The sequence below is a fragment of the Taudactylus pleione genome, unplaced genomic scaffold (genome assembly GCF_031769625.1).
Source record: "Taudactylus pleione unplaced genomic scaffold, aTauple2 ptg000288l, whole genome shotgun sequence".
Classification (NCBI taxonomy): Eukaryota; Metazoa; Chordata; class Amphibia; order Anura; family Myobatrachidae; genus Taudactylus; species Taudactylus pleione.
The window spans coordinates 1,289,760-1,317,005 of record NW_028284690.1 but is presented as its reverse complement, the minus strand read 5'-3'; the positions used below and the strand labels follow the sequence as shown (position 1 = coordinate 1,317,005).

Here is a 27,246-nt window from a genome sequence, read left to right as displayed (position 1 = left end):
TAATTGATTTTTGCTTTTTCAAACTAGGTAAGGTAATTATTTAAGTGGCTGGTTGTGATGAACTTACAGAGGAATACATTTATTGTACACATTAATGCTAATTACACTACTACTGTCACAGTAATACCCTAACGCTTAACCATCTTTTTACACTCCCTATCCCAATGGTGAGACTTTTTTTTTTTTCCCATCTACATTTTGACTCCATGTCCTTTGTATGGACTCCTTTATGAAACATTTCTTAGACAAATCTTTCAATTGGCTTCTAATATATTGGTATATTTTAAGTTGCTGAACTCTAAAGCACCTTTTTTCCATACTAAACAACTTGAGTTTTGTAACTGCTCTTTATAATTTAACCTTTCACTTGCCTTTATTAACACCTTTGCTGCTGAGCCTATTTTGGCATTTTTTGGGCTGGTCACACTCCAACATTAATATCCGTTTATGCGATGCCCATACAAATTATACCTAGTTTCTTTTCAGAAGACATTGATTTTTCTGAAAATCACATTAATTTACTGATTTCTCCTGACACAGCAAAGACAATCTATCCAAGATGAGATGAACAAAAAGTAATTTTTATTTATATTGAAAATAAGCAATTGTGTGTGTTTTGTCTTGGTGATCTCTAACCAACACCAAGAAATACTTTGTGACTCTTACTTTGGCATTAACCAACATTACCTAACATTTTCTGTTTAATTTATGTTACCTCACAAGAAATACATATGAATGGGCTGTACTTGCTTTTTGCCAACAGGAAATCATGGTCAGTGTTGAGAGAATTAATAAATGGTTATGAAGCTGTCTCATTTGTTAAAGAAATTACAAGTTTTCTAAGTTAAAAGTTCATGTTGTACTTTGTTATGCTGTAGGAGGAATATTCAGCAGAGGGACTAAAATGGTCTTTTATCAGTTACCAAGACAACAAGAACTGTGTGGATCTCATTGAAGGAAGTCCTGTCAGTGTCTTCTCTTTGCTTAATGAGGTGGGTAATTACAGTGTGAGATGTTTGAGGTGTGTGTGCCTGCATCACGGATCTCACTGATCTGTGTATGCAGTCAGCTATCTTTAGATCTTGCATGATAGTTCTAAAGTCAATGGAAATCGTTCACCAGATCGCATCATGAGCACATCGTTCTGTGTGTAGGGGCCTTAAGAAGCAGTTCAGGGCTGGGACCATCAGTGCCAGTGAGCCTTTCTGTCCCCCGCTGATGAACCTGTGCACTGATGCCACTGCTCCGCACTCCTGCAGCCTGCCCCCTCAGCCGTCTCTCCCTCTGCACTCGAAACACCTCCTGTGTGCTGTCCCCTCCAGCACTAGTGCACCTTTTTGTCGCCCTTTTCCCCTGCAGGTGGCCCGGTTTGCTGCTCCAGTCCCTGATGGTTCATAAATTATAAAAAAATCAATGAAATTCCATATATCTTACGGGTTTTAATGTCCCATTAAAGCTTCTTAGACATGATCTGAAATTTCACAAAACCTACTGAATTTCTGCCACTCAAACTTAAAAAAGCAATGAATTTCCGATCATTAAGGCCCACGCCTTAATGGACTGTTCCTTGCGTAATACAGATATGGTATGCCATCACATCCTGTGATTATCTGCAGATTCAGCACTCTCACAGAGTGAGCTTGCTGTCGCTCACAAAATGGTGGAGCTGCTAATTTACAGAATTGTGTGCTCATTGGAATACACACATGCAGTCTATACAACTGAGGTCTGAGCAGAAGATAGAGCTGCGCAGATGGGATGAGTGGGGTGGATGGGGGAGACAGAAAGGCGTGGAGAGGGGGGGAAATTAAGCAGCACAGATGGGAAGGAGCCAAATTGAAGCAGATGGGTGGAAAACAGTGGTGCTGATGGAGGGATTGGGGAAGATAGAGCACAATGGAGGCGCAGATAGTGTACATGCATAGACAGAGTATGATAGTTTTAGAAATTAGGGAGCTGAATGTGTATTCTGAATGAGATGAATGTTGGAACCCAGTGGGATTGTTGTGGTGAACGAATGGACAGATTCTCCACATAACTGCTCAGACCTCAGTTGCATAGACTGCATGTGTGTATTCCAATGAGCACATAATTCTGTGAATTACCATCTCCACCATTTTGTGAGTGACAGCATGTCTAAGAAGCCTTAATGGAACATGTAAAACCATAAGGTTTTTGTCTATGGAATATATTATATGGAGATGGGGTGTTTTTGTGGATACCAAGCATTTCACCATGTGTAAGGGTCATAATTTCTGGAAGTATTCTTCCCAAATAACATAAACCTTCTAAACTCGGGGAGAGCCACTTATATGCTTTTCTTCCACATATAAAATATACATCGTCTGGGAGAACATAACATTTCTCTTGCATATAACCCTACTTCAGGTTCTCCCATCTGGTCAAGACATGTCTCATGTTGTATAATCTTGGCACAACACCCTTCTGGTACCCTACCAACCATTTCTTTAGTATCACTAAGTGTATACCGATACCTAAAGTGTCTACCGTTTGATCTAATTGTGCGTAACAGTTCATAATCCATTGGCTCATTATCAGCTCTTAATGAGAAGGTCATCGTCTGGTTATTCCCCGTCACTTCCCAACTCCCTGGTTTATTGGGGTTGGTTATGTTCAAACATGAAAGTGATCTATCTACTTGGAATTGATGGAGTTTAAAATGAGGCGGCTTGGATGAGAGGAATTTTCCATCCAGTGTTTTCCCTTTTTGCATTTCTAAAACTTCTGAAACATTCAATGGAAATGGCACCAACCCTACATTATGCTGTCCCTGTGGCATGTGTAAGCACACCCAACAGTTTGATTTAAAACTTTGCCTACCATGTTATGATAATCCTCTAAAGGATACCCATCCCAATACGGGTTATATTTAGGCTGGCACCATTGTATACATTTTTCATCAACTAGGGACCCACAAAGTTCACAAATACAGAAATCTTCAGACGATAAACCTTCACACTGTCCCCGAGTTTCAGGTATCACAGATCAATCTACAAATACTGTACTAAGATTGGTCAGACACTCCCCTGATTGGTATAGCACTCCTCCTCTCGACTCCACTCCATCAATATTGCCATCAGCTCCCATCTCCTTTATCTGTCCTCCGTCACAGAACCCAGAAATCCCTGAACAAACCAGGATGATGGAAACTCTGGAAGAGAATACAAGAATGAACACAGCAGACCAGTCCATTGCTGTAACAAGGATCTACAAATTTCTTTAGCTCAGGTATCTCACTGCAACCTTTTAATCCTCCCGAGACAAGCTCGCGATCGACATGTCCACGTTATCGGCCTCGTCTCCGCCTTGTATCTTCACCGGTTGGTTGACCTTCCTGCAGCGAGTGGAATGGACCCAGGTATCTCTCTCGGCCACCTTCAAGGATGTGGTACTCGTCAACAACACCTGGTACGGACCTTCCCACCGTTCAATCAGACAACCTGAATGCAAGAAATTTCTGATCATAAAAAATTCTCCAGGTTTGACATCATGACAGTTTGCATCAGACATGTTAGATAATAACACTTTCAATTTCTGTTGTTCTTACTCATCTTCGTGAGACACTGCACAGTAACCTCATTATCATATTTTCACATGAGGCTGCCTGTCAAACAATATCTCAAAGGGGGACAGATAAAAAGACGGTCTGGGGTGATCTTGATATTATTAATATCCACCAACTTACACATGTTTTTTTTAAAAGACATCACCTGTGAAATGAGTATCCCTATACTCTAGGGACACCGTATCTGCATACAACCCTCTGCACAATTAAACCCTGTTATTAATAGCTACTGTTCTAGGTAGTATCTTAGCCCCTGGGTTTGGACAGTATCCCAAGTACTGGACCTTGGCATGGCTGCAATTTGTCCTTAGCAACCTTGTGTCCTGTGTGTGAGAGATGAAGCACAACAGTTTAGTGTCATTTAAACATGGCATAAATGAATCAGGGCACAACAATAAATCGTCCACATATTGTATCAGAACAGATCCATTGGCAGGTTGAAAAGATTGTAAACAGTCGTATAAGGTCTGGGAGAAGATACTGGGGTTGTCTATGAAACCATATGGCACTCGTGTCCATGTGTAGTGTACACCTCCCCCTATGTGAAAGCAAAGAGGTACTGACAGTCAGGGTGTTAGGGAACAGGGAAGAAAGCTGAACAGAGATTGGGTATCAGTTACATCAATTACCGTTACCGGTTCTTCCCTAGTATCCCCAATTAACCTGGCTGGCTGTAGACTACAGGTGTGACCTAACCCCTAGAGCTGAGTGTCTTCTTCTAAGACAGCTTTCATGGTCATGGTGTTAGCAGGTGACTGTTGTGGGTGTCCCTCCTGTTGGTACCTAGGGATTCCCTGACCTACTTTACAAAACCTACTTATGTGACCCTCCCTGTTACATCTAAAACACCTCCGTATGTGACGTGTGTTGAAAGGTTGTTGTTGTTGTGTGGGGGAAGAAGTATGAAAAGATTGAGGTTGAGTATGAGGATATGAGTTTGGAGGTTGTGTGGGGTGTGTGTATTTTGGCCGTGTGTGGTAGAAGCGTTGCTGTGGTTGTTGTATTACCTCTAGAGCATGAATACTAACGGCCATTAGTTTCTCGCTCTGCATTTCTCTCTTAAGTATGTTTTTGTCATGCTTAATTGCAGCTTCCCTGAGAGCGTCCACAGTAATTCCCCTCCACCCAGGAAGTGAGATCTGAACCTTGCTCTTAAGGACGTCTTTAAGACGGTCCATAAGTACTGTGACTGTCATTTCCCTGTAATGGGTATTATCTTTTATGCCTGTATATTGAGTAATAGTCTGCAGAGCTCGGTAAAAATAGTCTGCTGCAGACTCACTCTCCTTCTGCTTAATGGTAAAACTTTTACTCCAATTAACTAATACAGGGAAAAATATGGCCAGTTGATCTACAATATGAGTTATATTATTTTGATTGCCTTCATCAGTTATGGGAACATCTCCGTCTAATACACAGGCCGTGATAAACTTTTTCACGTCGGTATTGTGTGGAAGACATGCCCGTAATACCACTCGCCAATCCTTGTTGGTTGGCTCATGAGCATTACCCAAATCCTTTACAAATTTTTTGCAATTTGCTAAATCCTTCCTAGGGTCTGGGAATTCTACCATTATGGAATGTAACTCTGCCCTCATCCATGGACAATACATTGCTATATCCCTTGTGACCACTACACCCTGTGCGTCCGGATTCCCATTGGGAACAGTTATTGACCGGTCGGGGTGAATGCCTAATGCACCACTACCTGTGATTTTATTACCTTGTGTAGGGTTCAGCCTCTGACTACTACATATGGGATTAGCAGTTTCTGTAGCTGCGGGAGTTACAACATGGGAAAGAGTGGACATTACAACAGGTTCGTTATCTGCATCATAAACATGTTCCTTATAGTTACTCAGAAGAGGGTACAATTGCCTGTTACATTTTTATGATCGACTGTACCTACACCACTATCCGCATAGGGCGGCGGTGGTGCATGTGCGTTTACAGTACCTTTGGCAACGCTACTTTGCAGTGCGTGCACGTTCCCTGGCATCACTTGCACAACGCTGTTGTGCATTGTGCCAGCACTCCCTTGCGCCGTGCACGCGGCGCTGATTTGCGTCGCATGCACTCAGCTTTGCCACATATTCCCTTCACACTGCCACAACTTCAAACAATCATTGAACTTTACCCTTTTGTTTAGAGACCTCACCAAGCAAATACTGTCTCTAACATTGCTCAAGACTTCCACATCAAAGCTACCTATCTTGGGAAAAGGCTTTCTACATTTCTTGGTCATTTTGACCCATATGTTAAAATATGCCGTAGCATAAGCACCATACTTTTTAAACATAACATACCTTGCCGACCCCTGCGGTCCTTCCATCAGCAGCACTTCATCGATCGTTACTAGAGATTGCTTAGCACCCATATTAAGAACAATGCTACGCAATTTCCGGAAAACGTCGACCTGTGAACGATTTTCAAAGAGCTACGTTCACGCACTCCCTCCCGCTATGCACAGCAAACCCGTCTGACGTTATGGTCGGCTTGCACAACGAGGAGCAGGATAACCACCTATTGTAAATTATCCTACTTGCGGCTGTATTTCCAAGCTTCAACCACTCGCTTCTGCAAGCTATACACCGGTTTCCCCCTTAGGGATCGTTTGTATAGCCAAAAAGTGAGGAAATAAAACAACTTGCTTTGTGAGGGGTTTCTTTTTCCTCGTGGTAAATCAACTCAAGCTTTACCACACCGCTTACTACTTCGAGTTTATTCCCGCAGGTAGCATTTAGAAGTTCCAATAACTCCTAACCTTGCCAGCAGTTTCACTCCCACGACGACCCACCTCACAATCACAGTTTACATAAAACTATGCGGTTCGATCGCTCTGCCCAAGGAACCTAGCTGATCAATGGACTTTGCAATTAATGGGTGTTCGGACCGAGAAGAACTCCTTGTTTCTCGATAACCACAATGTACCTGGTTTGTACACTGGCCCAGTAGTTTGCTCGGCCTCGTCAGGCACCTACTGAGTTTACACTTCGAGGTTTGACCAGACAGTAACCTCCGCTAGGCTAAACTAGCCTTAGCTTTTCGGGCTTAACTAGACAGTAGCCCCCACACACATACAAACTTCAATCACATACCCTACTTCTACGCAGAAAAATAAAACCTTTCCCCAAAATTTAGCAGTACAATTCAGAGGTTTGAACAGGTAATCACACTACAAAACACAATGACCTTTTTGAACATGTGGTAGAAATACAGAAAACATGCAGACACTAATGTGCGACTTACCCCCTAACACACTGTTTTAACACCGAAGGAAAACACACTTTTCCTTCTTCGTCCCTAGTTCTAATCTAACCGTGATGGTAGCGCTCTTTCAGCAACCAAGTGGTAGCAGGTTTTCGAAGGCAAAGCGTTCTTTCCCGCTTATGGCGCCTTTCCACCCTTTTGATGAGAGATCGCTAACCGATGCGTTACCGTGTGAGTGGCAGCGTGATTTCACTCTGAGCCCCCAACTTTGGAATCCTATTTAAACCTATATGGAATCCTACTTAAACCTCTATAGAATCCTGCATATAACCACTAAACCTTAGTTGACGCTAAATAGCGTTATGAATAGTCGCACACAGCAGTAAATACTTTCAGACTTTGGTTGTGGGTCCAACGCACAAAAAGTTATTTTCTACTTCAGGGTCCACAGGGTGACCTTGGGGTATAGCTGGATCCTGGATCCTCGGGCACCACGGAGTTAAAGCTTTTAGCTGCTCCCAGGATGCACTTGGGTCCAACCTCCCCTATACCCCGCCCCCGAGCCACAGGCACCTTAGTTTAAGATGGTGCCCGGCTGGAGTCGGGTCACCCTGCGGGGGGGGGCTGCAGGAGCAGCCCCCTAAAGCTTTTTATTTTAACTTAGTTTAATTTTTACTATAAGTTTTTTCTCTAGAGCAGCAGCGATGGGCTGTCTGTACAGACGCCCACGCTGCCGCTCCTTCTCCCTGCTGGCGCCGCGACGCCAGCACTGAACTGGGGATCGCGGGGGGGAAGTCAGAGTCTGTACTAGCCGGACTCTGGTTTCCCCCGGGACTGCTGCCGGAAGACGCCGGGGAGATCAAGGTAAGCCGCGCACCGCTGATTAGCGGCGGTGCGCGGGTTCCTTTTAAATGCAGTCCCATGCCCCCCGGGGGCGCTAGCGGTGGCGGCGGGCGCCCCCTCCAGGGGAGGCATACCCCGCCAGACCACTAGACCACCAGGGTAAATTAAGCGGCAAGCGGGATGCCGGCAGCCCGGGGGTTTAAATATGCTAGCCAGGGGAGGAAGCCTTCCCTGTCTAGCGGCTCCTCCCCTCAGCTCAGCGCGCCTTTCAGCTAGTAGTCTGGCGTCGCTGAGCTGTAGATACTCGGGCCACTCCTCCTCTGAGGTCTCCAGCGGCCATTTTCTTCAAGTGGCAGCGCAGATCTTCGGGGAGCACGCGGACCGGTCCCCCTGTGTATCTCTCCCCCGACAAGGACAGTGTACACAGCACTATAGCCCTCCCAGACACTGAATCTGGGCAGGTTGATTGTAGTGGAAAGGTGCAGTGAGTATATCTTCCTGCATGGTATGTGACTTTGGCTAGTACTGCCTGTCTGTGTCTTTTTTCTACTTACTGTCAGCCTATACCTATCCCTTTCCTTCTCCTACAAGCCCTACAGGTGTGCGGGGGAAGGGTGTTTCTACAGACCTCACCTATATAAATCACGTATTTGTGAGGTCCGTCACATACAGTTGTGTGCTACACAGTACCATATTGTGGGCTGTTGTTCAGCACACTGGTGAGTGCGCACGTTTTCTTCCTAAGTCATGTCTGAGGAGGAGATTGAGCACTCCGGGGCTCCGGTATTGTTCTCCTGCAGGCGCTGTTCTGCAGGAGTGGATAGGGAGAATTTGTCACAGGACGGCCTGTGCGGACGGTGCCAGGCGCTCCCTGGTATGTCTAAACCTCCCATGTCGCAGGAGCCACCATGGGCGATTTTTTCCCAGGTGCTGGTGTCCATCGCGGACCGTCTGTCGGTCCCGACTGCCGCCCCTACTAGGGCGTTGCCCCAGCCTGCCATCCCCCATTCCCCTGCCATCCCCCATTCCCCACAATTATTGCAGACTCCCCCGGGGTCTCAGCCTGTTGGTCCCTATGCGGGGTTGCCAATGTATATTCAGTCCACCCCTGTGGCACAGCAGGCTGTGGTGCCGTTTCAGGCTCCTGTGGCAGCTCCTCCACCCTGGGTGGATGCGCTTTCCCACATTGTCCAAGATTTGGCGGCAGCATCTTCGGCTTTTCAGTCGATGTTGCGCAGTGACGTGCCCTCCAGGGCGTCTAAACGCTCAGTCATGGCGCAGGCTGCGCATCTTTCGGATTCTGAGGGGTCCTCGGATGATGGTGAGGTGCAGGATGACTCAGCCTCAGATGCCTCAGTCCAGGAGGTAGACACTAAGTCTTCCATCAATGTGCGGGCTCTGGTTAAGGCGGTGCGGGCCATTCTTCTGATTGAGGATGAGGCACCCGCTCCCAAGTCGAGGTATCCTAGTTTTAAAAAAGCTAAGGTTACTTCTGCAGCGTTCCCCTTGTCTGATCAGTTGACTGATCACATGGCGGTGGCCTGGCAGACACCCAGTAAGCGTTTCCTGCCACAGAAACACTTGGCGTCCAATTATCCATTTCCCGGAAGCGCATTGTAAGAAATGGGAAACTCCGCCTGCAGTCGATTCCCATGTAACACGCCTCATCAGGAGTGCTACTTTGCCATTGCCGTCTATATCCTCGCTGAAGGATCCTACGGACAGGAAGGTGGAGACTTGTCTAAAGTCTATTTATTCTCTCTCAGGGGCTGTAGCCCGGCCGTCCATGGCCATCTCCTGGGTGGCCAAGGCCATTGAGGGGTGGGCCAACGCTTTGGAGGACACGTTTACGGATGAAGCTCCGGACGTCCAGAGGGCGTTGTTAGGACAGATGAGAGATGCCGCCTCCTACATTGGAGAAGCATCGTTGGATGCTAGCCTGTTGACCACTAGGGTTTTTGGCGGCAGCAGTGTCTGCTCGTAGATCCTTGTGGTTGCGGTCTTGGAGAGCAGACGCGGATTCAAAGAAAGGCTTGGAGGCCTTACCTTTTAATGGAGAATTACTATTTGGTCCGGACCTGGACAAAATAGTAGATACCCTGGCAAAATCCAAGTCAGCCTTCCTCCCTTCAGCTACTACACCTGCTAAGGTCCGGAGCTCGGCCTTTCGTTCCTTTCGGGTTCAGGGCAAGGCAAAGGGTCAGTCCTTCCCGAGGCAGTCCGCACCCAAGACCACCTCAAAGCCAAAGAAGCAAGCCTGGAGTGCTAGGCGCCCTTCTTCCAAGCAAGAAGATAAGCCTTCTGCGTGATGGGAGGGGCCTCCCTCTGGGGACCCCAGAGTGGGAGGCCGACTTCTTCAATTCGCCCAGTGCTGGCACAATACCACCACGGATGCCTGGGTGCGAGAAGTGGTCTCCCAGGGGTACGCCCTGTCTTTTCGGCACAGGCCGCCTTGCCAGTTTTTTTGCACAAGTCCTTCTCAGGACAAAACCAAGACCTTGCAGGTTCAGGAAGCCATAGAGGCCTTGCTGACGGCGGGGGTCATTATACCCGTACCACAGTCTCAACGTGGGATGGGGTATTACTCTACGCTGTTTCTGGTACAGAAACCCAATGGCTCTCATCGCCCCATCCTCAATTTGAAGTCCCTGAACAGGTTTCTCAGGGTTCCCAAATTCAGGATGGAAACTTTGCGTTCCATCATTCTGGCGATGGAACCAGGGGACTATATGGTCTCCCTGGATATCCAGGACGTCTACCTCCATGTGCCTATAGCAACATCGCACCAACGGTTTCTGAGGTTTGCTATTCTCCACAACCACTACCAATTCAGGGCTCTACCCTTTGGTCTCTCCACGGCACCAAGGGTATTTACCAAAGTGATGGCGGTCATGGCGGCTCACCTTCGGAGCCAGGGAATACGGTTGCTACCGGATCTAGATGACCTCCTCTTGCTGGCAAGCTCCCCGGAGGTACTGATCCAGCATCTCAACCTGACGGTCGCTTGTCTACAGGCGCACGGCTGGTTGATCAACTGGAAGAAGTCCTCCCTCATCCCATCACAGCGGATGGTTCATTTGGGGGCCCTGCTGGACTCTCGTCAGCAACGGATTTTTCTGACTCCAGAGAAGGTCTCCTCCTTACAGCTGCGGATTCACAGTTGTCTGAGCAGTGGCAGAGTGTCGGTGCACTCAGCGATAAGAGTTTTGGGGTCCATGGTGTCGGCATTCGACATGGTGGAGTTTGCCCAGTTCCATTCCAGGCCCCTGCAGAGGCTGATTCTTTCGGAATGGAACGGATTGCCACACAGGATCCGCTCTCAGATGCTGGTGTTGTCCTCGGAGGTGCGTCTGTCCCTAGCCTGGTGGCTGCAGACGGCTCATCTCCTAGAGGGGCACCCCTTTTGGATCCCGGAATGGGTTCTGCTCACGACAGATGCCAGTCTCCGGGGTTGGGGGGCGGTGACGGGCTCCTTGTCACTTCAGGGTAGTTGGTCGACGGAGGAAGCGATTCTACCCATCAACATCCTGGAACTGCGGGCAATATACAGAGCCCTGCAGTCGTCCGGCACCGCTCTTCACGGAAAGGCCGTTCATGTGCAGTCAGACAACGCCACCACGGTGGCGTACATCAATCACCAGGGAGGGACTCGCAGTCGAGCTGCGATGTCGGAGGTGTCCCGCGTCCTGGCTTGGGCGGAGCGCTATCTTCCAGCTCTCTCAGCAGTTTTCATCCCAGGAGTCCTCAATTGGGAGGCAGACTTCCTCAGCCGTTACGACGTGCATCCCGGGGAATGGTCGCTTCATCCAGAGGTATTCCAACTACTCGTGGACAAGTGGGGGCTGCCAGAGCTGGACCTGATGGCGTCCCGTCACAATCACAAGCTGCCTGTGTACGGGTCAAGGACAAGGGATGCAGGCGCAAGTCTGATAGACGCGCTGTCGGTGAAATGGCTGTTTCAACTGGCTTACTTGTTCCCTCCGATATCTCTGCTGCCTCGGGTCCTGCGCAAGTTCAAACAGGACGGAGGCACACTGATCCTGGTGACCCCAGCGTGGCCCAGAAGGCCGTGGTACTCCGATCTGCGGAGCCTGTCCGTCGACGCTCCGTACCTCCTACCTCAACGGCGGGACCTGTTGTCTCAGGGGCCCTGTCTTCACCTGGATCTGGGTCGACTATCTTTGATGGCGTGGCTCTTGAGACAGCCGTCCTGAGGTCTCGGGGCTTTTCTAGCTCCGTTATTACCACCATGCTGAGGGCGCGCAAGCCTGCTTCCGCGAGGATCTATCACAGAGTGTGGCACACTTACTTTCAGTGGTGCGAGGCCAGAAACTATGATCCCCAGGTGTTCCGGGTTTCGCGTATTCTGGCTTTCCTTCAGTCGGGTTTGGACTTAGGATTACGTCTTTCTTCGCTGAAGGTGCACGTGTCTGCTCTGTCGGTGTGGTTCCAGCACAGGATCGCTGCTATGCCGGACGTACACACCTTTTTCCAGGGAGTTTCGAGAATCCAGCCTCCCCTTGTGCCACCTGTGGCCCCGTGGTTCTTCGGGCCTTACAGGGTCCGCCTTTTGAGCCCTTGGAGTCAGTGGAGCTCAAGTGGCTAGCTTTTAAAACTGTTTTCCTCTTGGCAATTGCTTCTGCCAGGAGGGTTTCAGATTTGGGGGCGCTTTCTTGTCGTCCCCCTTTTCTGATTTTTCATCAGGACAGAGCGGTGCTTCGCACTCGTCCTGATTTCCTGCCTAAGGTGGTTTCCAGGTTCCACATTAATCAGGAAATTGTTGTACCAGCCTTTCAGTCGCCTGATCTTTCGGCTGGGGAGACTTCATTAGACGTTGTCCCTGCACTCCAGGTTTATGTGGACCGGACTAGTTCTGTGAGGAAGTCGGATTCTTTGTTTATCCTCTTTGGTTTTCACAAGAGGGGTTGGCCTGCCAACAAACAGACTCTAGCCCGTTGGCTTCGTTCTGCTATTATTGAGGCTTATATGCAGGAGGGTTTACCTGTTCCAGCCTCTGTTAAGGCTCATTCCACTCGGTCTGTTACATTCAATATAGGTACAGTCGATACATACGAGGCGCTCTGAATCCAGATCCCGGCATCAAAGATGAAACCTCCGTCACAGGAACAAGAATATGACTAACTAGCTGAGCCTGACTATATACCCGAACAGAGATGTGCAATACAATGGGCATGAGCTGGCATAATTTCATTGGTTCTTCTTCTTGAATCTTCTGTTACGATAGTTCATTGGTCTGTGTCTTTGTGTCCTGTAAACAAATCTAATCTAGCTATTTCATTACAGCATTTCAATGGCTATCTCTCTATATTTCATAATTCGCAGATGCATGTAGTGATCTCCCCACCGATAGAACCGGAGATCTGCAAATAAACAGGGGATCAGAATGGCACCAAACATGGTCTGCTTATCATGTACTAAACCATAGAAATCATATAACATGCACTTCACAACATTGCTGATATAAATAAAACCCTGAATATTAACCTAAAATACTGCGGAACCTTTTAATGTAATTGTGTGTATATTTGCACGCATTGTGAATACACATGCAATTGTCTATGTGCATGCATGTATTTATTATGAATTAATATATATATATTTATCTGATTTACTTGACATATTTTGGTATTACTTGTCTGGACTACAACAATGACAGGCAATGTGTTTACATATATGATCAAAAGATGCTTGATGAGATCACACAGGTAAGACTAATTTGTTTAAGCCTCAGACTTAAATACAATGGTTTATTTAGCTTAACCACATCAGATACCAGGCCTACAATGGCTAACGGTAGTTTAATTGCCTAACAATTGTTTCCAAATTCACTCTCAGTATATTAGTGTCTTTGTGTATTCTTAATTATTTGTTACAGACAAACCTACAAAACCTGTCTTGTCATCACTGAATATTTAATGTAAGGATTTTTTTAGTTGTAGCTAAAATGGCGTTTTGCGACCAGTTGCAAAATGGCGTCTTACAGATCTTGATTTTAAACAGATTCTGTCTCAGCCAATTATCCGGCTTCGACAATACATATAAACTGTATATATGATATACGATATACACACATACATATACACACGCACAAAGAATCAAGCTCTTAAGATTATTATATATCCATCAAACAGGTGACCAATACTATAAATGCAATTTTCAGCTTCATACAAGTCATTAATAAATTAGATGAAAAAGATAATCAATTTATCAGCCTTTGTAGTGTTACACACCCTCTTGCTGTTGCCGAGGGAAGCCAGACTGCATGACGCATACATATAAAATGTGATTATAAGTGTAAAACTGGTTTTCCCATGTATTATAATGTACTGCTCGTGAATGAATAAAAATGTCAGAACTGCATAGAACTACAGTAGGACTCGTACTGCTCACACATCACTTAAAGGAGAGACTGAAGGATCTGCCGTGGTACTAACGTGCAGCAGCAGTACTGACCTCACTCAGCCGCTGCCAGGGATCCTGATGTTGGTGTAGAAGTAGGGGAACACTGCCTACTTATCATTCAGTTGAGGCTACACTAGAACGATTAGTTGGGAAAAAGCAAACATTTTTGATTTTCCCAGCTAGATAGGCCAACCGTTTTTTACCTTTCTTCAGTGTGTGGAAGTAAACAAGTGATTATTGTTTGCTCCCATACGCTGCCTGATTATCATCACAACCAGCCAACTAGCTGACTGGCTGGTTGGAATGATATCATCCTGATGTATGGCCTGCTTAAGATGCAAAAATGTATATTTCCCCACATTATCACAATCTAAGTGGAATCTTCTTACTCCCTGACACGAGAAGCCATAAGGTCTTTTAGAGGCAAGGGCCTTAGATACATCTTCACTCCATGGAAATAGATGGAGCATCCAAAGAGGTTTTGAAGACCAAGAATGAATAGTAAAAGGTCACTTAAGTGTAATTATTGGCAACTGGTCAAATGTAATTAAACATAAGCATTTACTTAATGTATTTTTGAACTAGTTTCCCTTATAGAGAATGTACTACTATGTAAACCCCATTGCATGTAATGTGAACATGGTGTGTAGGAGAAGCACACTATGATTTCTGAAATGCATGAGCAGAACATTTTTCCTGTCTCTGCAAAACAGTCACTGTATCTTTACTTGCGGTGTGTCTCTGCCTCTTTCCATATTTTCTTTCAAATGCTTTTGCGTTCTATGAGGGTACTCCTGTGGTCATCTACCAGCTCACAGTAACAGTGTTCCCAGTATTTTACTCTAGTAGCTGGACAAATAGCAAGGACACATGATTTCTAAATTTACAGCAGCTGTCACTAAAGAGTTAACACATTATCAAGGGGAGGACAGAGACTGCTACAGCATTGTTACAGTAGGTGAATTCTCTGCATCCAGCAGCTGAACTGAGATTGTATTTTACTACATTTTAACACAACCCCTTCATTGGCATTATACCACTCCAAAGTACAGTGTTGTATTGTTAGACAGCCTTCACAATTTTTAAATGGTTTCTATTTGTGAGAAGATGGTTATTTGGGAGGTAGAGAACAGAATTTTGCACTACAACCTTCTTTAGCTGCTGCCCTCCAACAAATCATAAACTCCTTTTCAAAATCTTTCTGGAGGACAGCTAAAAAAAAGATCATCAGTTGCAAGCTTAAAAAGTACTTACAGTAACTGCTATTTACAGGGAAAACAATATTCTATGTGGGATTGCTGATTTAAGCTTTGCCATACCATTCTAAATCGTTTTGTGAGATTAATGTTACTCTGCCTAGATTCTTATTTGCTTCATGAAGACAATGAAGGCAGTTCTTTTGTGTGTTAATATTTTTATTCATGAGCATATAACCTGTTGTCAGGTAGTCTGATCCTCATCACTGATCATGAAGTGCCTCATGATGGTCAGGTTTACAGTTAATGCATAGGTTGTCATTTCCTAATAATGAAAACATCCACAAAAGGCAGCTTCCACGAGAGGTGCATTTTTAAAGTGGAATTAAAAAAATATCCGACAAATGAATTTGTACTGATCTAAGTTGCTGCTTGCTTCTCCTGTGTAGGAATGCCGTTTAAACAGGCCTTCGGATGCTGGTCACCTCCAGTCACGATTAGAAAAAACTCTTTCCCACAACAAGTGTTTTGGATGGGACAAATGCAGTGAAAAGCCTAACTTTATTGTGTCGCACTATGCTGGAAAAGTAACATACCAAATACAGCACATGGCAGACAAAAATAAGGTGTGTAGACAAAAAGTAAACTATATTCAGAAATGTTCTTTTCAGTATGTTACACCCATGCTTGCCTTTTCCAGTTACCTTACCTGCTTAGTGATCATAGATGAATGTGCGTTGTGGAATTTGTAATTGCCTTAAGGGGCCTATCCATTAGCAGATACATTTGAACGATGAACGATTTATCGTTCAGTCGTTCAATTTATCTGCTAATGGATAGGCTCTGAACACTAAAATGCGCACTTCCGCGGCCGACAAATTTGGTCTTTTGTCTCTCCAACATGTTGGTCAATTATCGTTTATCGCTGACCGATATTAGAAATATCTGTCGTGGTAAATGACGGACGATTTTTTTTTATGAAAATGAATAGAAACATAGGAAAAAATCCACTCCCAGAATGATGTCATGCAATATCGTTCGTCATTCGCAAAAATGTGTCATGTACATGGCAGATATCTGTCACAGCAGCCCCAGGAATTTTCAAAAGATAAATCTTTTTTTTCTAATAATCGGTGACTGTGTAATTTAAGAAATGTCTGTGATGATAAAGTAAACATTACCTTCTGATAGATTGTATAGGGCACTAATCAAGACACTATTTTCATTTGTAAAAGCTGTATCATGCTTTGCATGCCACAACGCATAATACAAATTCCAGTGGGATAAACTCTTAACACACACAAAATTATATCCTGCTAAAATATATATAAGGTCACTACAAATATTGCTCACATTTTGAAAAATGAATAGTTGTATCAGTATTGTAAATCTATATTTATATTGTAATCATAGGGTCTATTTATCAAGGCAGTTTTTCATACAATTTAATGTATTAATGCTATGTACTAATAATAGCCTAATGCAGGATATTTCACAGAAACTCTTACAAAAGGTTAATTAGCCTTGTAGACTGCCGTTCCCATTCTTATTAATAGGGACTACAATCTGACTCCCATGTACCAAACTTCGCTTTTTGGAATTTGATCCCTTTAGTTTACACCATCTTCAGATGGTGTAAACCACTTTATGCCTATGGAGGAACATTTGCAGGAAAGGAATCTTCCGATCCCTCTCCTGCAGCCGTCAGCTGGTTCTGGAAACTGTCAATATAGACATGCGCAGTGTCAGATTCCCCCGGAGGAGTCTTTCACATGTGCAGGGGGTTGTAACTTATAGGGACAATGGTTATCGCTACCACTGTCCCTGCAAGTTACACTTAGTACGTAGCTGGGATATTTTCATTAAAAATGAAAATATCCTTTGTGATATGGACCATTAATAATCATGGCAGTGACGCAATATTAAATACGTAGGCAACATAGTATGCAAAGTAAACTAGATCCTAAAGGACATCAGGTATTCAAAGATATCCTTATACATTACTGCTTTTTCAGGTGTCATTTGTAATTAACAATCCCAGGAAGATATCCTTGTTGCTAGCACCAAAAGCTGTGATTCACAAACCGTTTTAATTGACAAATTCTATAGTAACATTATATGTGCTTGACATGCAAGCATTTTTTTTTTTTTAAAGTAATACATTAATAAAAATAATAATACATTATGAGAGTGATAGGAGATTGGACACAGGTTTAGTTGCAGGTTTATAGATTGTTCAAAAATATTTGATACTGTGCCTCGGTTAAAGATTATTAGTCTACAAAATATAGTATGTAAATATTGTGTCCAAAGAGTTGTTGCTATTGTTTCCTATACCAATAATTGTTGTACCCCAGAATTCTCTCTCTGGACCAATGTTGTTTAGTTTGTTTATTACCGTTCACAAAAGTTGGAATTAATAGTAATTTATTGTTGTTGTTGACTCTGCAGATGGCACAAAATTATGCAGGACATTGAAAATATCTTCTACTTAAAAAGAAACCTAGATTAGTTGGAGGTTGGACAGCAAATTGAAAGTTCTACATTAGGGACTAAAATATACATTCAGTTTGTAACATGTGCTCCTGGTTTGCTACAAGTCATCATTATTAGCATGCACTTGCATCCAAACTATACTAGGTAAAAAGGACACACCTCCAAGAAAATTTATTTTCTTCTTCAGGTTTCATAGGGTCCACGGGAACTACCTTGCGGTATGTAGTTGGAGTAATCCATTGCACCAAACAGCTACAGCTTTCAAGCTTTCAGCATGCACAGGTCCTCCTCCCTATAAACCCCACCCCCAGCCACAAGCATTCAGTTTTTTTGTTTGGTGCTCGGCAAGTATCCAGATGCAAGTATCCAAAAGCCTGGGACTGCTTAGTTTTTTATACTACTGGGTTGAGTAGTACTTAGGCGTCCAAATAGGACGCATTTATTACGACTCCTACTACCTCCGCTGATGCCGAAACGTAGCTCCTGCAACGGGACCTGGGGATTTCAGCGGGTCACAGCAAAGCTTAGCTAGCAGCGACACTGGGGCCCGGACTGCAATCTGATCCAAGGAGATGACAAGGTAAGGCGATTCCTCGTTGTCGGGGAATCGTGCGCTTCAGTCCTGGCTTCCGGTGTAGGGGACGCACCGGAGGCTGCTGCTAGTGAGGGCCTGCAAGCCACGCCCTCACTAAGACCGCCGGGGGCCTTATCGTCTGATGTCGGGGATGGCTAGTAGACGCACTCGTATGCTTCTACTACTGTGAGGCCAGTATACCCATACCGTTAACGCCGTTTAGGGGAGATAGGCGCTCCCGCGGCTGCTGCTCCCCCAACCCAGACGCAACCTCCTTTGTGGGTTCCTGGGTCTGGTTTGTTATTTCTGACCTCGTGTATTGAGATGCTCACAGTCCACCTATGGTGCTCTGCTGAAAGCTGTTGGTTCTCAGGAGGTGTGGGTCAGTCCCTGTATGCCTCTCCCTTGGGTCAGATATACAGTGCTCTATATCCTACCAAGCCCCCGAGGGTTACGTCAGTTGATTCAGAGCCCATTTGAATGTATATATGCATTGTATGTGACTTTAATGCTAGCTGCAGTATTGATCCTGCCTTTTATTTCTAAACTGTCAGATATATCTGTAACTGTGTTTCTCCGCATCCCTCTGTACAGGTGTGTGGGGTTTTTCATTTGTCTTTTCACATTTACTTGTCACATTGCATTTATACCTTATACCTATGATACAGAGCAGGATTTTGTGCTAGATGGTTTTAGTGTTGTCTGTTGTAAACAGCCACCTCTCCAATCCAGTACACCAGCACCTGCAAAGGAGGTTGAACCTCCTGGTATCATGTAAATCCTGTCTGACCTCTTGGTCTCAGGCTGGTTTCATGGAAATACTGTTAAGCAGGCCTGTCGGGTCAGGATTTCATATAGGAAGGTTTGTGTGCTCCCTGGTATAGGAAACGGCTACCTCACCAAATCCAGTACACCAGCTAAAAAAAAATTGCATTGTTAAATTTGTTCTTATATATGTTAAGCATAAAGGAAAACAGGAGTTCATTCAAGTTTTATTTTTGTTTGTTATAACTATTACTGCTGTTGCTCCACTTTTACCCTCAACTACCAGGTGTGTAGGGGTTAAATTGTACTTTACTTGTGAAGACTGAGCTGCCCATCCCCCTCTCTCCTAATTAGTTAGAGATGCTCAGCTGCAATTGAGTTTGCTGAGGGGAGATTTGGTCTCTCTTTCTAAGTAAACTTTTTTCCTATGGCAGAGGTTTTCAACCACTGTGCCGCGGCACAGTAGTGTGCCGCAGGCGGTTGTGAAGTGTGCTGCAGAGCTAGAGCCGCCGGTCACATTAAAGAACTGCGGATGGGGCAGCGCTGCCGCTGAGCTCCTCTAGGAGGCTCAGATGTGACCTGCCTAAACGCGGTGGTGTGACATCACAGGTCCACACTGGGAAATAATGCTGGGAAGATTGCATGAAGCCTGGAACGAAGCAAGAGCAACATCAAGGAAATAGTGAAGTTGATCAGGCAACTTCCTGTTACCTGGAGTCCTGTTTATACCCCCAGGTAGCTGTCCATTGGATGAGCAAGTCAGATGAGAACTGACACAGCTACCACTGGATAAGGATCTATCAGGTGATTCAGCCAAAATGGCTGCGCCCATGACCACCGCTGCAGGAACTCCGATATGGAGAATTGCGTGAAAGTCACCTGGACCCCGGGAAGAATACTCAGCAAGTCACCCACTGCTGCACCTGATATCTCACTGCTCTCGCTAGTGAGGGGAAGCCAGCGCCGCCGTAAGTAACAGCCGATCCCAGGCAGAATCCTAACAGAAACTAAATGGGTCTCATTGCTCTATTCTGAATCGGAAATCTCTCAACAGGTTCATGGATTTGCCCAAGTTCAGTATGGAGACCCTGCGGTCAATTTTGCTGGCAATAGAACCTGGGGATTTTAGGTTTCCCTGAATATACAGGATGCATACCTGCATGTACCAATTGCACTATTCCACCAGGGGTTTCCGAGTTTTGCTGTTCGTCAGCAACATTACCTTTGCCCTTTGGTTTATCCACAGCCCCTTGGTGTTTACCAAGATAATGGCAGTCATCACTGCTCTTCTCAGATGACAAGGAGTCAGTATACTGCCATACTTAGATGACTTCTTGATATTGGGTCATCTCCAGCTGACCATCGACAAGAGCAGGCTGGACTAGCAAATTGCTCCGCAATCGAAGAGTGTCAGTTCACTCAGCAATACAGGTCCTGGAATCCATGGTATCCACCTTCGACATGGTGACATACATTCCAGGTCCCTGCAACATTTGGTTTCTGTCTCATTGGGATGGACAGTATTATCGTATAAGGTCTCAAACGATCCGCATTTCGTCAGAGGTTCGGCTCTCCCTCGCATGGTGGCTGCAGACGACTCATTTCAACAAGGGTCGCCATTTATGGATCCCAGATTGGGTTCTCCTCACCACAGATGCAAGTCTGCAAGGATGGGCGCGGTTACAGGTCATCACACCTGTCAGGGAAGATGGACAGCTCATGCAACCATTAGGGAGGCACACGAAGTCCGGCAGCCATGAGGGAAGTGGCGAACACTCTTGTTTGGGCAGAGCGCCAGCTTCCAGCAATCTCAGCAATATTCATCCAAGGAATCCTCAACTGGGCAGCTGACTTTCTAAGTCGTCAGGACATACATGCCGGAGATTGGGCTCGTCATCAAGTTGTCTTTCAGCTCCTGCTAGACAAGTGGGGACTACCGGACGTTGACCTCATGGCATCACGTCACAGCCAGAAGATCCCCAGGTACGGGTCCAGAACAAGGGACCCGTCAGCCGCCTTTGTGGACGCTCTGGCGGTGAGGTGGGACTTCAGGTCAGCATACCTGTTTACTCCAATCTCATTCCTCCCAAGTGTCATCAGAAAATTCAAGCAAGAAGGCGGCAGCATAATACTAATATCTCCGGCCTGACCCAGGAGACATTGGTTCACCGATCTGACATGTCTATCCATAGACAGTTCACTTCCTCTACGGCCGGATTTGCTAGTGCAGGGTCCCTGCCTATATACAGATCTACCTCGGCTGGCTCCGACAGCATGGCTCTTGAGTCTTCCATCTTAAATGTCAAAGGTTTTTCTACTTCCGTGATCCAGACGATGCTTAGGGCAAGGAAGCCTGCTTCGGCCGGCATCTATCACAGGAATTGGCATTCCCACAGAAAATATGATCCTAAGGTTTTCAGGGTCTCCCGAGTTCTTGCTTTTCTGCGGCTGGACTAGACCTCGGTCTTTGCCTGGCTACTTTGAGAGTTCAGGTTTCTGCATTGGTGAAATCCCACGGTGCCCTCCGGTGGCACCGTGAGATTTATTCTTGGTTCTAAGGGCGCTGCAGGCTCCCCCCTTTGAACCCTTGGACACAGTGGACCTCAAATGGTAGACAGCAAAGACGCTTTTTCTCCTCGCTATTTCCTCCTATTTCATGTCGCTCTCCATTTTTGATTTTTTTCACCAGAATAGAGCTGTCCTCCATGTCCTGGTCCTGTGGGCCGACCCTCCAGATACGCCATCCGAGAATCACCATCCATGACTTTTACAGGTTACCTCAGCATGTGTGGTTAACTAAACCTGGTAAATGCCACCAACAAAAGGGAACTTTAGTGTTAAAACACCAGGTAAGCTTTTGCCCTTACCTGCCATACAATTATGCACAGTTAGTAAATATAGGTAACATGAGCCATAATGAGGCCTTGAGTCATAAAAACACAGATCCAGAACTAGAATTAATGTTTATTTCAAGAATATCTTCAAAGCTTATGAACAAAAAGTTACAAAGAATATAATAATGTTAAAAAGAATCACACAGTTACTTACAAAAAAAACAAATAAAATAACAAACCATTCGGATCAAGTTGGATTAAATGGTTCTGGGGTGAGGCCTTCGCAGTGACGAAGTAGAGATCATCTGTATCCTTTGATAGCCTCATGCAGAATGAACAAAGGGCCTGGGTTGACTCACGTATTTATGCCTGCTTTTCCAGGCACCCCCTCACCCCTTGCCTGGGGTGATTTAACCCTTTTCAGCTCAGAGTGGATTGTCCAGCTGGCTGAAGCTCAGGGTTTTCTGGCCACATGAGCAGGGGTTCTTTAATTACACAATCAATTATCTTTGATGTTTGGGAAGCAGGCTGGGGTCCATAAAGGTTCCCAGCGACTAGGTGAAGAAATTCACACTTCCTGAGACAGAGTGTCTCCCTGTGTAAACAACTATTTTTTGATCACTGTTCCCAAACCGAACACAGGGCTCTTAATGACTGTTTTAGAAAGGGTCTCCTACGGGGGAATATCCCTGCCTTTGATCAACATCTTTAACAGAATAAACAATTTGTACATGCAAGTGTCTGGCTGCTCGTTCCAGATGACATACCTTCTGAGCAGTTATTATGATACATTAATCATCCTTGCAGATCATATTTTATTTGTGAGTGAGTCCCCATCATCACACCCCCCACCCCCCCTTTCGATAGATCCTAAAATAGTGGCTACCTTCTGGGCTGCTGTTCAATCCAGCCACATACCTCCCCAACAGTTACTTACAGGCTGGCCATTTGTGATACGGTTAGAAAATACATTATTCCTACAGAAAATACATAGATATTACATACAAGTTAAATAGTACAACTTGTTAATATGCCCATTCCAATACGCAATGGGCTTCACCGCTACACTCCGTACAAGGGCAGGTTACCTTCCAAAAGTGGTATCCCGATTTCATATGAATGAAGAAATTGTAATCCCAGCCTTTCAGTCTTCTGGCCTTTCTGTAGGTGAAGCTTCAGTGGATGTGGTTCGAGCTCTTCGTATCTACATGGATCATACCAGCTCCATCAGGAAGTCAGATGCATTTTTTGTGTTTATATAGCTTTTTAACAAGCAAACTTTGGCTCGGTAGCTGCGTATGACTATTTCTTATGTGTATACTCAGGCTGATCTCCCCATTCCGAACACGATGACAGCACATTCTACTCGGTCTACTCCGTTTAGACATGGCGCCTCGGCAGAACAGTTATGCAAGGCGGCGACTTGGTCTTCGGTCCACACTTTCATAAAATTCTGTGCTTTTGATACTTCTGCCTCCCAGGATGCTTCCTTTAGGCGGCGGATTCTCCTCTCTGCTCAGGAGCGTCCCCACCCTTACGGGAACTGCTTTAGGACATCCCCACGGTAGTTCCTGTGGACCCTATGAAATCCTAAGGATAATATAAGCGTTATGGTAGACTTACCTTTGTTAGCTCTTTTTCTTTGAGGTTCATAGGGTCCACATGGCAACCCACCCTGATGTACCTGGCCTCAATTGGGATCTTTTCTTTTTGTGTCACTGTTTTCCTCTTCATTGAGCGTGTTTCTTGTGTACATTGTATTTCCTTCTCCACTTTCCGTCTTTTGCTGTTAGGCTTGTTTACAAACTGAATGCCTGCGGGTGGGGGCGGGGTATATAGGGAGGAGGTCCTGTACATGCTGGGAGCGGATCACTCCAACTCCCTGTGGACCCTATGAACCTTGAAGAAAAAGAGTTAACAAAGGTAAGTCTACCATAACTCTTATTTTTTTTTTTACATCAAAAACTGCATAGCCCACAATTTGCCCTCACCGGTAAGGGAATGAGTATAAGTTCAACATTGCATCAGCCCAACGTTCTGCTATATGTTTATAAAGTACAAATAGATAATCCTAGAACACATTACTTGACAGTCAGGAAAGATAACAAAAAAATAACTGGAATCCTTATTTATGATTTTATATTCTGGAAGAGTCAAATGTGCTGCTACCTTACTCTTTATTCATTGTTTACTTGCACTTTTTCCACACTGGCCTTTGAGTCCTTTTGAAGATGCCCACTCCAGTGGGCAATACCCAGATGTATTATATGACATATGAGAGAGCCATGTGCAATTGTTAAGGCCCTTTCCCCCTGAAATTATTGTGTATGCGTTGAAGCTACCTTTTACACATGCATCCTATTTTCTGTGATTTCTTTAGAAATAACACTAAACATGGCGGCCGCTGGTTGAAACACTGCAGTGTGTGCAGGCTGGGAGCTGCCCCCGTCCCTCCTCTCATGGGCCTATATACGGGTTGGGTATGGCATCTCGGCAGTCAGGATGCCAAAGGCCATAATATTGACAGCGGCATCCTGACAGTCATAATCCCGACAGAATTTCATAAGTAACCCCCCCCCCACCCAAACCCACCTTTCCTGCAGCCTAACCCTCCCCCCTCCTGCAGCCTAACTCTAACCCTTCCCCCAGCAGCCTAACCCTCTCCCTAGTGCCTATCCCAAATACTCACCAGCGTGTTGTCAGCAGTCAGGATTGTGGAGATGGGATTCAGACTGCTGTTGGGATACCGGCGCCGGCAGCCTGACCATCGGCATCCCCTATATGCACCACACGCCCATTATAGATACGCCACTGCCTTTACCATCCACCTTTTTCATACTAGCCACACTAAATTCTCTATCAAAACCCTATAGGGTCTATTCAGCAATGATTTTCTTCCTCAGGGTCCATAGAGATCCACAGGGATACCATGGAGTAATGTGGTTGGAGAGATTCAGGCACCAAACAGTTAAAGCTTCCAGCTCCCAGGATGCCTCGAGTCCTCCTCCATATATACCCCGCCACCAGCTACAGGCCTTCAGTTGTTCGTGTGGTGAGGCAGGATTCAGACTCGCCTTTGTAACCGGGGACTGCTCAGGCAGTCCTAAGCTTCTATTTTATGTGTTATTTTTTTTTCTATGTTTTTGAGTTGACAGTACTGAGCGTCTGAATTAACCTCCTCCGGGCCGCAACACCAGTGACAGGGCTGGTGTTTTGCCAGGTCTCGATTGAGCTTGCTAGCAGTGATGCTGGGACCTGAACTGTAACCGGACGCACAGAGATGTCCAGTAAGGCTTACGGGGAATCGCGGGCTGCAGTCAGGGCCCGGAGCATCCGTCCTCACTAGTCCACAGGGGCCTTATCGTCTGACGATGGGGATCAGCAGCAGACTATTCTGCTGCCACGAGGTCAGCGTACCCGGGCGGTTGCTACAGCTTAGGGGAGGTAGGCGCTCACTCGGCAGCTCCTCCCCCCGATCCAGATGCAGTCCCTTCAAAGGTTTTTGCGCATCTGGGTCGCGCCTCATGTATATGAGATGCTCACCGTCTAAGGAGGTTTTGGGTCAGTCTCCCTGTATACCTCCGCCATGGGTCAGGTATATAGTGCTCTATATACTACCAAGCATTGTGTTTTGAGTAGTTGATTCAGAGCCCATTGCAACTAATTGCATATGCATTGTATGTGACTGTTTGCTAGCTGATGTGTTTATACTGCCTTTTATTTCTGACTGTCAGTTATAACTATCACTGTTTTTCTCCTCATTCCTCTGTTGCAGGTGTGTGGGTTTTTTTTATACTTCACATTTTATTGTTATTTGTGAAGGTTGTCACATTACATTGCATTGTTACCTTTAAAATTGATATGTCTAAAAGTATAAGCAATCAGGAGGAGGGCGCACCTGAGCTGATTTCATGTGAAGCCTGTTTAGCAGGACTTGATTAAGGATGGTTTGTGTGCCATCTCTTATAAAGAGCCACCTCACCAGTCCATTATACCAGTCCCTGTGCAATCTTGACGACACGTCTTTGTCTCAGGTTATGAAGCAGTTTGTGGGTCGTATGGCTATTCCAATAATGCTCCTTGTATGGGGTACCCACAACATGCTATGCTTACACCTCCTATACATCCTTCCTGGATGGATGCTTATGCCCACTCAAGTCAGAGTATGGCTCAGTCAGCGATTGCAAGCAGACCGGTAGTTACTAAAGCGCCTAAATGCAAGTTATATCCTTATTAGTCTGCTCAGCATATGGGTTCAGACGCATCATCGGACGAATCAGATGATGCGCAGGGTTCTTCTGCAGGGTCTAACTCGGGAGAGGAGGACCATCTGTCCTCAGTGGATGTTCCTTCTTTGGTGAGGGCGGTTAAATCAATCCTAGATATTCAGGATGATGAACCAGCTCTTAGTAAAGAAGGCTCCGGTGTTTAAACACCAGAAGGTAGTTAAAACGGAGTTTACTAAATCTGAGCAGCTCACTGAGCTTCTGGAAGAGGCATGGGGTAACCCGGATAAACTGTTTTATGTGCATAAAAGATTAACATCGTTGTATCCTTTTCCAGCTTCTGAATGTACTTAACGGGAGGTACCTCCTACTGTGCATGCTCACGTGACGCACTTAGTCAGAAATGCTACACTGCCTATTCAGTCAGCATCTTCTCTTAAGGATTCGACAGATAGGAAAATTGAAACATGGTTTAAGGCAATAATTTCATCATCGGGGGCTTCTACTTATCCAGCTATGGCTGGAGCCTGGGCAGCCAAAGCTGTTGAAGAATGGACAGGGGCATTGGAAGATTCTCTACCAGATGCTACCAGAGAACAGATGAAGTATATGTCCCACATACGGGAAGCGGCCTCCTATCTGGGAGAAGCTGCAATAGATGCTGGAATTTTAGCTTCTAAAGCATCAGTAGTGGCGCGCAGGGTCCTTTTGGTTAAGATCCCTGGAAAGCTGATACAGGATCAAAGTGGGCGCTAGAAGTCTTACCTTTTATGGAAATATACTTTTTGGAGCAGAGTTAGATAAGATCATAGCTACACTGGCAGCTTCAAAATCTGCAGGTCTGCAATCTACGGGTACAATCATTTTCGGTCTTTTCATCCTCAGGGATGTTCAAAAGAACAGTCTTTCTCCAGGCCATCTAGTTTTCGCAGGACAACCAGGCGACACACTAAGAGGCCTGGGCCAGCCAGACGTCCATCTTCTAAGCTGAACAACAAAGGCTTGGCCTGATGGGGCGGGCCTCCTCCTGGGGGATTGCTGGCATCAAACAACAACAGATGCCTGGGTCCGAGAAGTGGTCTCTCAGGGGTAT

At 45.6% G+C, this 27,246-nt stretch overlaps 1 protein-coding gene across 2 annotated transcripts in view; it reads left to right on the top strand.

Annotated features, from left to right (window-relative positions):
• Window positions 1-27,246, top strand: part of MYO19 (myosin XIX) — a 182,075-nt gene that overhangs the window by 93,563 nt on the left and 61,266 nt on the right. For both annotated transcript variants that reach the window (XM_088482422.1, XM_088482423.1), the window contains 2 exons: window positions 879-992; window positions 15,708-15,884. In XM_088482422.1, coding sequence (XP_088338548.1) covers window positions 879-992; window positions 15,708-15,884 — 291 coding nt within the window. The remainder of the gene's footprint in view (window positions 1-878; window positions 993-15,707; window positions 15,885-27,246) is intronic.